Source organism: Microcaecilia unicolor, chromosome 1, assembly GCF_901765095.1.
Source record: "Microcaecilia unicolor chromosome 1, aMicUni1.1, whole genome shotgun sequence".
In the NCBI taxonomy this organism is placed as follows: Eukaryota; Metazoa; Chordata; class Amphibia; order Gymnophiona; family Siphonopidae; genus Microcaecilia; species Microcaecilia unicolor.
Window position 1 is genome coordinate 541718491 of NC_044031.1, and position 14469 is coordinate 541732959.

Sequence of the window (14469 nt, forward strand, 5' to 3'; positions counted from 1 at the left end):
ATCTGGATCAGATTCCTTTGCAAAAATTGAGTAAGGAAGATAGTCAAAGGATGGGGGAACCAATTAGATTGGGAGAGATACAAGGGGTTATTAAACAACTGCATAATGGCAAGGCCCCAGGGTTGGATGGCTTTACAGCTCGGTTTTATAAACACTTTGAGAGTCTATTAAGCCCCTTATTGCTAAGAAAGGAGATGGATGAATGGAAGGAAGGAAGGAAATGTTGACTGTTGAGAGCTGAGAAAAAGGAAGAGGAAAAAAGAGATGGTGAGATGATGAATATAGAGGGTGGACAATGTGTTCCTGCAGTGTACAGTGGCTTAAGATGGAGAAACAAATTAGGAAGGGACAGTACCAAGAAGAAAAAGTGTACTGGAGCCATAAGTAGTAACCGGGAGAAAAATAAATATAAAGAGAAAGATGGCGCGCGGCACCCAGAGTGGAGGCCCTGAGTGGATCAGAGTGGACTTGGGAGTCACCCCGGAGAAGGCTGTAAGGGATATGCAGATGAGCTGCAAGTCCTCCACAGCACCTGAAAGGCAGCCGGTGGTACAGCTGGGCACCTCTCAGCTGAGGAAAGGCTTACCAGGGGTTAGGCCAAAGCCAGCATTCCTCCCCCTGAGGGTCGCCTGATCCTAGCCAAGAAGCACCTGGAAACCCTGGGCATTTGGAGCAAGGGCCCTGGGAAGATCGGGGTGGACCTGAGAGTCACCCCGGATACAGCTGTGAGGAAAAGCAGAAGGGCTGCAAGTCCTCCACAGCACCTGGTGAGGAGGAACAAGTTAATTATTTGAATCCTTATCATTGTACCGTGTTGTGTATGTCTACAAACATTATAAAAATGGTTAAGTATTAGGGCTGCAGTTCAATTAAAATTTTTAATCATGATTAACTGCATGACTAAAATAATTTTAATCACAATCACTCAATTAAAGGTATTTTACTTATTTCCCACTGCAGCTCATTGTGACTCTGGGCAAGTCACTTAACCCTCTATTGCCCCAAATATAAAACAAGTACCTGTATATAATACGCTTTTGATTGTAACCACAGAAACATCCCATCTTCCTTCCCCTTCCATACAGGACTGATGATCTCCCTCCCTCCTACCCCAGATCTAACATCTCTCCCTTTCTCTTCCTCTCCCCTTCCCCCAGGTCCATTCTCTCTCTCACTTCCCCTCCATTGTCCAGCTCTTCTCCCTCCCTCCCCTCTACCCCAATGAGCAGCAACACAAACCTGGTGGTCAGCAGCTCTTCTCGAGGCTGCTGGAGCTCACTGTTTCAGCCATAGTGGCCCTTCCAGTTCTGCTCGTGGGTCTGCAGCTCACTCTCCTCTTCCCACTCAGGGTTCAGCATCTGCCCCCCTCTCTCAATACCCCCTTCACCGGTCTACCTTAAAGGTGATCTTCTCTTGGACCACAGCAGTGGCAGCACTGCACATATGCTACCTGCTCTGAAGCTTTCCTGCTAGCTGATCTCAGCTCCTTTGATATCACTTCCTGTTTCTAAATGGGCGAGATGGGTCAGAAGGAAAGCTTCAGATAAGGCTGTGAGCAGCATATGTGCAAAGCAGCTGCTGGCAGGGATGAACAGAAGACCACCTTTAAGGTAGACTGGCATAGAGGTGGTGGTGGGAGGTGATGATGAATCATGGATGGGGGAAAAATGAGGGAAAGCTTCAGACCAGACTGAAAGCAGCATATATGCATCACAGCTGCTGGCAGGGTTCAACAGACCACCTTTAAAGTACATTGGCATGGTGGTGGTGGGGGGTGATGCTGAATCAAGGAAGGGGAAAAGGTGTTGGATTGTGCTGAAGACAGGGGCTGGGAATGGAAGAGAGCAGAAAAGATGTTTGAAGGAGACAGGAGATGCTACAACATGATTTTATTGTAATTAATGATTAATGCATTAATTGCAGAGTTAACTGCAATTAAAATGCAGCCCTATTAAGTATTATTAATTGGTGATTAATTCAGTCTCAGAGATGAGTTATCACATGTTAGTGTTTTAGACTTAGATTACAGCTTTTCCTTGGTACTATATCTGAATGTAGATTACATTTGCGTTCAGTAGGTATTATCAAGTCTCCAGATGAATTACAACCTAAGGTTTGCCTGAGGCAGTGGCAGGTTGTGGAAGGTCATCAGACACATCAGCAGGATACAAAGTCTGACTTCCCTGATTCTCAGTCCTAAATACTACTCTCGCTGATATTTATGCTCTCTCTCTGGTTCTAAGGAATGACATCTAAAAATGTGACTTGTGGAATTTGCTATACACTTTAATATAAATATAATTTCCCTGATACTTAAACTCAGCAGTCGGCATTTCAGGAGTAAAAATTGTGTGAACCACAATAAGAGAAACTGCTATTAATCAAAAAAAGGATATCTGGTCATTCCATCCAGTTTTGGAAAAGGAAGGATCAGCACTGCATCAAGGGCTGGTTGACCAGTGTGGCCACAAAGGAAACAACAAATATTAGTGTGTGTGTGGTGGGGGGGTGGGGGGGGGGCAGGGCAAAAAAAATTGTTCCCAGTCCACTATCTACTCACATTGGTGATAGCAAACCGGATAGGGTGCCAGTGGGCGAGAACACAATAGCTTGGTATTTCATTTCACCTCCACCCTAGCCTGAACATATATAGCCTTAGCAAAGCCATTCAAAAGAAAATACATCACATAATAACATGGGAAGAATTTTAGGCAAATATTTAAAAGTAGATCTTGAAAATACAGATGGAGAGACAATTTTTAAAAAATTTAAATCATTATTAAACTATATGTGCTCCTGATGATGAACTTTGCTAGGGAAAGATCACTTTAGGCTCTACGAATTTTACTTGCTCATTGCTAATGTACATTTAAAATACTGAGGGATCCTTTTACTAAGCTGCAGTACAAAGTGGCCTTAGTTTGTCCCCGCACAGTAAGGCTATTTTTACCACAGCAGTAAAATGGCCAATTCTACATTTTTTCAATAAATGGTCATAAGCTAATGTTGCTATTAGCACACAGCTATTTAAAAAAATTAGCGTTTCAACACTTACCGATACCTATTTTGTAGGTAGTAAGGGCTCACCCGCTAATCCTGTGCAAATCAGTTAGCGCATTGTAATGTAGCTGCACTAACTGAATAGTGCAAAAACACTCACTCTCCGCCCTACATGCCCCCTCTGCCATAAAATTAAAAATACTTTTGTAGTGCGCAGTTTGCACATGCAGATCACAAAATTACCACAGCATGCCTACCCTGTGTCCCATGATAAAACCATTTTAAGCTGTGGTAAGCACGCACTAATGCTTATCGCAGCTTAGTAAAAGGAACCCTGAATACAAAACGTGTTTATAGTAAACTGTTTAAGATAAATTAGCAGAATTACTTTTTGTTTTACCTCATTCCTAACACACATTCATAAAGGAAAAGAATTCCTTCCCTCTGATGAGGTCGAAGATGAGTTGTGAGGTAAGGATCAACAACCACATCCACCACAGGTAGCCCAGCTTTGTTGAACATCCACTGGTGATACTGATCTGGGTGTGGCATAACTAGGGCATCTCAAAACAAAAGTTAATGTGAAAAATTCAGACAAAACCATGTTCTCTTTAAAAACGTGATCGCATTTTACATTCTCAACACTAAATTTTCCTGAAAAGGGAAGATTTATATATATATGACAAAAACAAATATTGTAGCCTAGTTTAAAACAAACCTTTACTTACAAGTCTCTCAATACAATACATAGGAGAATGATGATGGAGGTGTCAAACAATGTACAAACCCTACATATGCTTCCTTATCCCATTCTTCCCAGGTTGATTGCTTGAATTATCTTGGTGCCCCTTGCTGGTGAGGATTAGATGAGAAATTTCTTAGAGTGTTTATTCTATCAATATCTACAGCTGAGAGTACGTCATTCTAACCCATTTGTTCTTAAGCATACACCTCTGTAACATATCTACTCTACACTCTGCTGAAAGCCTAACACATAATGCTACAGGGCCAGCTATTATATATATGAAAGCAGTTTCCTCATTTTGCACCAATTGGAAAATCTTTTGCTAAATCAGGCCTAGTTTCAGAAATATAAAGCCTTACTTCAGTATTCTTTATTGTAAAGCCCAAGCACTATTGGCTGCACCCATCAAGCTTGCTCAACTCCCTGACTCTCTTCTCCCAATATATACTCTTCTCCCACTTTTCCAAAAGGCTTGCTGCTGGTGCCACATCCAAGACAGCTCTTCTACTTTTTTCCAACAGCATGCGGCTCTCAATGAGCCTGAAGTCCAGAGTGCCTTTCAGGCCCTGTCTGGCTCAGACTTCCAGTACTGCTAAAGAAAACAGACTAGCTGTTCTGGAGGAGAGGACAACATGAAATGGTGGGGGTGGTAGCGAGATCAACAAACTGTGGGAAGAGCCTACTTGGAAAAGATGGAGGATCGAAAGGCAGAGTATGACTGGTAGAACAGCCAGGTGCAGGTTGAGACAAGCAGGGATGGAACTGGGGCAAGGGTGAATGAGGAGGAAGATGAGCTATGGGAGAAAAGGGTGTGTGCCGTGAAGATGGTTGTTTGTTTGTGAGAAAGTAGACTTTATTTTCATCACACAAGTAGCAAACTAAATGTGTATGAATTGGTTTTGGGGGGGGGGGGGGGCAACCAGTTGCCATCATTGCCCTGTGGCTCTCAAATTGATTTTTTTGCACCAGATGTTCCCCTCTTGAAAAATAGTGATGACTGCTCCCTTACTTGGTACACTTGGATCATGACGTGGTTTAGAATTCTGAGAATCCTTGAATAGGTTTTCTTCATTGCTGGGCCTGCAGACATTCTTGAATGGATTAGAGAATGGTTTCCTAATTTTCTGTAAACCAGCAGAAAAAATGGTGGTGGTAGCCACTGCACAGGAATGGAAACATCTCCCACTACTGAAGTCTTCTGGAGAAATTATTCCCATCACTTCAATCTCCTTTCCTCCAATCACCAGTGTTTGACCTTCCTCAAGGTTTTCCATATCTTTGGTCTTGTATCCTGTACCTAAAAATAATGCCTCTTTTAATTTTACTTTACTACTACTACCACATATTTCTATAGCACTACTAGATGTATGAAGTGCTAGTCACAAATCAACTAAAGAGAAATTAGATCTTACCTGCTAATTTGCTTTCCCTTAGTCCCTTTAGACCAGCACAGTTGGGTTATGCACTCCTACCAGCAGATGGAGACTGAGAACACACTGAACTTCAGGTAGGTGTATAAGTGGGTTATGCAGTCCCCTGAAAGTCAGTCTATAAACAGCAAAGCAGACTCAGGAACAAGACCTGACTACAAAAGGATACCCCAAGGGGGAAAAAAAAAAGTAAGGCCAACCAAATGACATGCGAAGCAAATGGAAGGAAGCAAACTCCCTGGACTCTTGCTGAGCCGCTGCCAAAAGTTGAGAAGCCTCAGCACAGCCACCAAGGAGACCACAATGGTCCCCCAAGGAGCACTCCTGGGGATTTCAGTGATACTACTCTCTAGATCACACACAATGTGTGTGGTTTGTTTAGTGTCATGCTCTCTCTCTCTTTTTTTAAAGCTGTTGAAAAATGGTACTCTGCAACTGCCTTACACCGTCTTGAAAAACAGAGCCCTCAAAAAGAAAACAACTCTCCTGGCTAGAGTGAACAGAAAAACAGACCAACCGCACAACACCGGGTGGGCTCCGTTCCAGTCTAGAGGAACTAAGGGAAATCAAATTAGCAGGTAAGATCTAAATTCTCCTTCCCCAGTGTCCTTCTAGGCTGGCACAGATGAGAAGTACCAAAGAAGTAATCTCATGGATAAGACTCCTGGAGCCTGAATTACAAAACTCGAGCCCCGAAGATCATATCTCACTGCGCCTGCACATCCAAATGGTAATGACACCCAAATGAATGGAACAAGGACCAATCTGCCGCTTTACAAATGTCAAGAGGCGCCACCAACAAATGCTCCACCCAGGAAGAAGCCTGAGCTCTGGTGGAATGAGCTTTCAAGAGGAAAGGCATTGCTTTCCCTTTGAGCATATAAGTCGCCTTTGAAGCCACTTCACCTTCCCGAGCACCCCCTACCAGAACAAAAAGTCGGTCAGTACAACGAAACTCCTGAGAGACCCGCAGATAGTGCTGCATAGGGTTACCATATGGCTCCAGAAAAAGGAGGACCAATTGAGCCAGTCTGGGTTTTACTTCCATTGCTTTCAATGGAAGCAAAACCCGGACTGGATCAATGTGTCCTCCTTTTTCTGGAGCCATATGGTAACCCTAGCGCTGTAGAACTCTGTGGACATCCAAGCAATGAAGATGGCGTTCCTTTTCCCGACCCAGATCACCCAGGACCGGAAGAACCATGGACTGGTTGGCATAAATCAGTAAAACCACCTTCAGTAAGAAAGAAGGAACCAAATGCACTCCACCTTGTCCGGAAAAAAAACCAGGAAGGGATTCCGACAGGACAACACCTGAAGCTCCAAAATCCGACGAGTGTCAGTCAACGCCACCAGAAACACTGTCTTCAGCGTAAGACCCTTTAGGGTCGAACTCGGCAATGGCTCAAACAGTGAAGAAACCAACAACGAAAGGACCAGATTGAGGTCCCAAGGAGGAGCCTCTGAACGAACAGGAGGCCAGAGAATCCATACCCCTCCCCCCAGGAAATGCTGCATGTCCGGATGAACCGCTAAGGACTTTCTCCCCTAAACACCCATGAAAACAGTCTAAAGCTGCCACTTGAACCTTGAGGGATAACCATGCGAGACCTCTAGAAAGATCATCCTGCAAAAACTTCAGAATATGTAGATGAGACACCTTGAAAGGCTCCATGCAATGATCCTGACACCAAGCCTCAAACACCCACATACGCTGACATAAGCCAGGGAAGTAGACCACTGCCAGAAATGCAGAAGCGTATCAATAACCAAGGTCGAATAACCATTTTTCCTCAAACAAGCCATCTCAAGAGTCATGCCATAAGACAGAACCAATCCAGTTCTTCCAAGAACACTAGACCCTGGGCCAGAAGAGAGGGCAACACAAGCAGGCAAAAGAGTGGCTTCACCAACCAACAGATTAAATCCTCGTACCATGGCTGCAGCGGCCAATCCGGGGCCACTAGAACTACTTGGCTCGGATGCCGCTCTATACGTTGAATGGTCCTGCCCATGAGAGGCCATGGGGAAACACGTAAAGGAGACCCAACATGGGCCAAGGCTGGACCACAGCATCTAGCACTTCCACCCAGTTGTCCCACCTGCTGAGGTACCGGGGCACCTGAGCACTGAGCGACGTTGCCATCAAGTCCATCACTGGAACGCCCCATCGGCAAACTATGAGAGCAAACACCTGAGGCTCGAGACCCCAGTCTACGGGATCCAGCAGATGCTGACAGAGGTAGTCGGCCTGAACATCGCCAAGCTCTGCAATGCGCGCCGCTGACAAGTTTGCGAGATGCCCTTCCACCCCAGTAAGTAGAAGGGCTGCCTCTCGTGCGACCTGTGGAGTTTTCGTGCCCCACTGATGATTCAGGAGAGTCACTAGTGATAACGTCTACATCAGGTGGAGTTTTTGGAACTAATTTTGATGGCATCTTTTTTAGTCCATGAACCATCTTGTGGATTTGGCAGTTGTTGGAACTTGCAATCCCCTGAGGCAGCCAGGTAGCCTGGAGAAACAAGGATCTTTGTCTGGACTTTATCTACTTACGCCAGTTTGAGCTAAGTGATCTTTTGGACTCTAATATGAGCTAAAGCTGTAGAGAATGAGATGTGGATAGAAGTATAATCTGAGAATTTGTACTGTAGTAGATTTTCCTGGTGCTTGGAGGACTCTATAATGTACTGAACTGTTAATTGTTCCCAGTTTTAATGGATCAGTGGAATTTTTTTATGCTGATATGTTATGATTTATGGCAGCCTTGGGAAAAGCTTATGCTTAGTTATGCTGCTACTTATGTTTGAGGCTTTTTTCTCCATCTGATTTTCAGATTTAACTGGGTGAGATTGGATATTTTGGCAACATGTATGTTTTTGTTGTTGCTATGCTAATGTGAGTTTCATTAGTACATTTTGAGAAGACCCATCTTCAAGATCATCCTTTCATATCTAACATTTGTCTATACAAGAGATATATTGATGATCTCCTCTTGCTATGGTGAGGGGATATCAGCAGTCTCAATGATTTTTTTATATGGTTAAACAATAGGGATACCAATTGTCCTTTGAAATACACCATGAAACTGAAATTAATTTTCTTGACTTAGTCATTAGAAAACACAAATATCATTTTGGTACCACTTTGTATAGAAAACCGATGGATAGAAATGCATTTTTGCACCATTCAAGTTTCCATCATCAAGCCTTAAAAAGCAATCTGCCATATTGCCAATTTTTAAGACTTAAGAAGATTTGTTCGGACCACACAGATTTTGAAAATCAGTTAACAATTATGGCAGACAGACTCCAGAGAAGAAGCTTCCCAGACACTTACTGGTAGGATATCAGAAAGCGAGCAGCAGATATAGAAATAATTTACTTTCGTTTCACACAGAAAGTTACACTTGATATTATGTGTACATTAAATTTTTCACATCTCACTGAAGGTACACAGAAAATCATTTGCAAACATTGGCACATACTCCAACGTGAACGTGACAAACGTCACCAGAGTTTCAAAGACAAAAATTTAGTTATAGCATACGCTACAGTACGTAACCTCAAAGAGCAGTCCATTTCTTCTGCCTTACCCGAGCTTATTCCACATGTCACACCAGCTACATATTTGGGTCATAAGAAGTGTAGCAGATGCAGTGTTTGTTGCCATGCTTTGAAGACCTCTATCTTCATACATCCATGCACACATCAGATTTTTAACCTAAGACATCATTCTGATTGTAGTACGTCACAGGTAATTTATGTTATACAATGCCCCTGTTCATTACTGTATGTAGAGAAGACGAAATGCATGGTAAAGACCCGGTTGATTGAACACAGCAACTGCATAAGCAGGAACATCATCTCTGCTCCCTTAGTAAAGCATTGGAATGCAGCTGGCCACTTGATTAGTGATTTACATTTTTTTGTATTTAAAATTTTACATTGTAATTGGAGAGGTGGGAATTTACATGCTCTGCTTCTGCATGAAGAGCAAGGATTGTTCACTTTCTCCATTTACTCTAAATGACCTTAATATGGAAATAGACTTGAGACCTTTCCTTTGAATTCACATGTACCTTTCTGTTCATTTATTTATTACACAACTGTGTTCATTATCTCTTTCTTTCCCTTTTTTCTTCCTCTTCTTTCACACCCTTCTTTGCCTCTCTCCCCTCCTTTTCCTTCCCTCCACCTCTCTCCCCTTCCTCCTCCCTCTTTCCTCCTTTTTCCTCCCATTCCCCCACCCTGCCACCTCCCTTCTTACCCTCTTCTTCCTTTTCATCATTTTCTTCCTTTTCCTCCTTTTTTACACATTTCCCTTCTTCTCCCTCCTCCCACCCCCTTTTCCCTCCTTCCCCCTTCTTCCCTTTTACCTTTCCTTCTGCCTCCCTTCACCCCCTTTTTTCCACCCTTTTCCTCTTGTCCGCCCCTCTTCCCCTTCTTTCCTAGCATCCCCTTTCCTCCCTGCCTTTCCTCTTCCTTTTCTCTGACCCTTACCGTCTTTCACCTTTCCTTTCTTTCTTTCCCCTCCCATTTTACTACTACTACTATTACTACTATTTAGCATTCCTATAGCGCTACAAGGCGTACGCAGCGCTGCACAAACATAGAAAAAAGACAGTCCCTGCTCAAAGAGCTTACAATCCTTTCCTTTGTCCCCGTCCCTATCTCCGCCCTTCCTTTTTTCCTTTTCTTCTCCCCACATTTCTTCTTTTCCACTTCCCTCTCTTTTGTTCCCTCCTCCCACCTCTTTTCCACCCCTATCCTTCCCCATTCTACCCCTTTCCCTCCCTTCCTCTCCCCCTTTGTTCCTCCTTCCCCCTCCCTCCTCCACCCACCTTCTCTTTTTATAGAATGAAGATCTGGTTCTCTGGGACTTTTTAATAAGATATTTTTGGAGATATTGATGCTGCTATTTTTTCTTTGGGTCATTTTACGAGACGGTATATTTGTTTATGATCATTTTTCGATTTTAATTCTATTTACATATATGTGGTTATTATATTTTCACATATGAGATCTTCCTTTGCATACTTGTTAGGTTTTAGATTGTCATTTCTTTTCACATTAGTATTTTAATGCGCCTACTTTGAAGTATACTGAGGGTGTTTTTCATTACCGCAGGTACCTCATCTACATCTGCATCCTGAATGGAATGAGCAATTATGCTGAGTGTTCATATGTTTTTATTTCTTCTTTTTTAGTCCTTTGGTAAACATTTTTTAATGTCCTTTTATAACACTTTCATATATGCTTTTGGTGACTCCAAGATGCAATCCTCCACTTTGGTGATGTCATCCTTTGACGTTTTTTTATGAATATGTATGCCACAGCCATCTAAATGCAATGCTCAGTTGAAACGTGAATTTTTCAATTGGCATCTGATGTGCTACAAGTTTGGAAAGGATCGCTTTTGTGTAAATCCTATTTAATCATTATTTTTAGCGTACATGATCTTTTTATTCTGGTGGACCTTAATTTTAAGCATCAAACTCCATTTTACTACAGTATCATTTATATGTAGTTTTTGCCAGTTTATACTGCGAACCAGTTTCACTTTTAGATGCTATAGTGCTTGCGGTTCTTGCCTTTGTTTCAGTTAACTTTTTTCCATTTTTTAAAAACGTGATACTTAAGTTATCCCTTATGCATTGTATTTTTCCATAGACATTATGATTGCACATTTACCCCCCCCCCCCTCCCCTGTTTACTAATCTGTGCTAGCAGCTGCTGCTTCGTGGCAATGCTGACATAGCCCATTCAAAGTGAATGGGCTGTGACGGCATTACCGAACAGCTTAGTAAACAGGAAGATTACTTTTTTAGTTTTATGTTAACTGGTGAATTTCCATAATTGCATATTTTTAACTTGTACCTTTTAAGTATACTGCTATTTCTGTTACCTTGGTTTGTAAGATTGTTTGGTACAGGTACCTGAATGGAACTATTTGATTCTCTCTGTGAAGCCTGTTCACTACTGCATTATTTGGAGACTAGCACTTTTGCTGCAATACAGGTTAGATCTGCTTTTAGATTGTGATTGGATATATTCTTTTACTATTATAGTAACTTGATCCTTTTACACATTCTCTGGGCCAGTTTAGATCTCATTTTTGCATGGCGATTTTTTTTTTTTAGTACATTTTGCTTTTTTTTAGTCATCCTTTATGTGCCTTTTGCACTTTTTGCCATGTGCTATTGACTACAATACCTTTTTTGTTATTCTAACATTTATATTATGATATTCACACAGTATGGTTCAGTTTTTTTGTTAACACTTTTTTGTCTTGCCTGTTTCCATAATTTGTTTGACATTTTCATTTCTGTGAGTATGGCATATCTTTTATACTCATTTCTCTTGTTATTTACTGTAAAGAGAGTTTTTATCTTTAAATTGGTCTATATGGTATAAAATGCGATATAACTTTGAATGTAAATCTTAAGTTTTTATGTTCTGTTTTAGTGTTGTGACCCCTAAAGCAAGTAGATAACCGCCAAAACATGGCCCCATGTCAGGTCAGTTTACAGCTGTGCGGCTCAATAACGACTTTTTCAAACCCTTTTGGCTAGCCCAACTCCCAAAGCAACTGCACCACTCAGGACGTAGCTTTCATGCTGTTCTGAAAGGACTTTGCTCAGATGAGCCAATCGTTGAGGTAAGGATGTATGAGAACTCCCTCCTTCCACAAGTCTGCCGCTGCTACCATCATCACCTTGGAAAAGGTGCGAGGTGCCATGGCCAGACCAAAAAGAAGTGCACAAAATTGATAGCGTCTCCCCAAAACAGCGAAGCAAAGGAACCTCTGTTGAGCTACTCTGATGGAGATATGAAGAAAGGCCTTGGTGAGATCCAGAGAAGTAAGGTATTCCCTAGGCTGGACTGCAGCAATCACTGACTGTAGCATCTCCATGTGGAGCGAAGGAACTCTCAAGGCCTGATTCACTCCCTTTAGGTCTACAATGGGCTGGTAGGAACCACAAAGTAGATGGAGTAACAACCAGATCTGAAAATGGGTATTACCACCCGGAGCCAAAAGGCGAAGCAGAGTGTACCGAACCGCTCGGACCTTCCACCTTGTACGGCAAGAAGACTCCACAAACTTGTCTGCCAAAGGATGAGCAAACTCTAAAGCGTAATCATCCCAAATGATCTAGAGGACCCACTGGCCCGAGGTTATGTGGGTCCACCTTTGGTAAAACTCTTGCAACCTTGCCCCCACGAGGACCACAGGTTGGACCCCTCCACACACATCTTCATTGTGCAGGCTGACCAGAGGAGCTGGCCTTCACCCCTACCAGGACGATACCAGCGAGCCTCTGTGAAATGGCCCCTCATCAAAGATGCCCTAGACCCCATACAAGGTCTTTCCTCTGGAAGACAGGGAACCTTAGTTTCCCCCAAACTCTTGAACAGCTTGTCTAAATCCTTGCCAAACAGGAACGAACCCCTGAAGGGGAATTTGCTGAGCTTAGATTTACAGGCCGCACCTGATGACCATCCACACAACCAGAGAGATATCCTAGCCACTACACTAAGAGCAATGGACTGAGCAGAGGCACGGAGCAGATCATAAAGGGCATCCAAACAAATACGATGCCCCATCTCTACCTTGGCCACTTCCTAATCTACCATGGACTAGTCTGCCACGTCCCGATTAAGGACATGCTCAGCCCAACAAAAACAGGCTCAAGCGACTAAATCACCGCAAACGTCGGCCTGCATCTCGAGTGCAGAAACATTAAACCGCTGCTTGAGAAGGGTCTCCATGCAACGGTCCTGCAGGTTCCTGAGGGCAGTATCCCGTCCACCAGGACAGTATTCTTTTAGTGACTGTGGAAACCACCATATCCACTGCAGAAGGACGTAAAGACTCCCTTATCCTCCCTTGGAATAGGGTATAGACACAACAAGGAACACGTCAAACGAAATGGGGCATCAGGCACCTTTCACTGGGTCTGTATAACATCCCTGATATCCTGATGCACAGAAAAGGATGTTGAGACTTAAAGATGCCCTTCAAAAGGGAGCCACAATCCGCGGTGCTTTCTTAGGTGCATCCTCAAATTTTAAAGTGGCAGAAACTTGGAAAATGAGCTCCTGGAGGTCTTACCCTCTGATAAATGCAGACCACAGACAAATCCTCACCTGGCAGCAGGTCCTCAGGCTGCTCCTGGTCTGCTAAGTCCTCCATGGCCCAGTCAAGATCTTCTTCCAAAGGGGAGGACCCCACTTCTCCTAAATTATTCAAGTCCCTCTCCACACGGCATTTCTTAGATGGGAACCCAGAAGACAACCCCTGAATAGGACCCCACAGCTGACTTCTATTAGCTGCACACTCCTACTGCTGACAAAGGGCCCTATACATGACCAAAAACAAGATCTGGGTGCAAATCAACTTTAGCCGGGCCAGGTTGCACAGCATCGGATTAGCAGGCTCTCCTGCGGTAACTGGCTCCAACCATGGCGACAGCTCCATCAATGGCAAGGGATTCAAAATAGCAGCAGTTCCTGCCGAAACTGACACCATCAGCCCCAATGCTGCCTCTGAGGAATCCTTGACTTCTACCGACGCACATGCCGGCCCTTACCCTAGAACCACCAACGCCGGTTTCAGCACAGCTCGCTCCCCTGCGTAAAAGGAACAGCGACGTGAAGCATCCACTCCATGGTGCTGACAGACTGAATAGTTGAGCTGCCGCCATCGCGAACCACACAGCGGGGACAGGTAACGCATGGAAGAGAGATGCCCTCCGCGACCGTGAACAGCAGCTGCAGAGACAAATGGTTGCAAAGAACAGAGCCCAATAAGCTCTTTAAATCTCCCGGCTATGTTTTTTTTTTTTTAAGTAACCAACTGGGATAACAGCTGCAGACAGACCCCTCACCTCAAGACTATCTGGGTGCCCCATGGCAGCCAAGGACAGTTGAAGACAACCAGGTAACATGAGGGGAAGGGGGGAGGGACTCAGTCACCTGAGTGTGGAACCCCTGGGGTGACAGAGACCTCAATGGGATTCAACCCCTGCCTGGTCTGCAGATAAGCATGGTTGTATAACTTTTCTTTTCTTTTTTTTAAGCAGGATTTCCCTTTTAATCCTCTTGCTGTGGTCTAAAATTTTGTTTTTCAAAACCCCTAAACACAAAGGGAACTGCCCAGACTTACCACTCCTGCCATCCTACCATCTGCAGAGACTGAGAACAGACTGACTTTCAGGGGACTGCACAACCCACTTATACGCCTACTTGAAGTTCGGGATGTTCTAAGTCTCCATCTGCTGATAGGAGTGCATA

The 14469-nt window shown here is 43.7% G+C and overlaps 1 protein-coding gene across 3 annotated transcripts in view; it reads right to left on the reverse strand.

Moving 5' to 3' along the window:
- RAD54B (RAD54 homolog B) overlaps positions 1 to 14469 on the reverse strand; it is a 270430-nt gene that overhangs the window by 66176 nt on the left and 189785 nt on the right. For 2 of the 3 annotated variants that reach the window (XM_030216676.1, XM_030216692.1), the window contains 2 exons: positions 4755 to 5042; positions 3401 to 3563 (listed from right to left, as the gene is read on the reverse strand). In XM_030216676.1, coding sequence (XP_030072536.1) covers positions 3401 to 3563; positions 4755 to 5042 — 451 coding nt within the window. The remainder of the gene's footprint in view (positions 1 to 3400; positions 3564 to 4754; positions 5043 to 14469) is intronic. The other variant, XM_030216683.1, reaches the window with a different exon arrangement.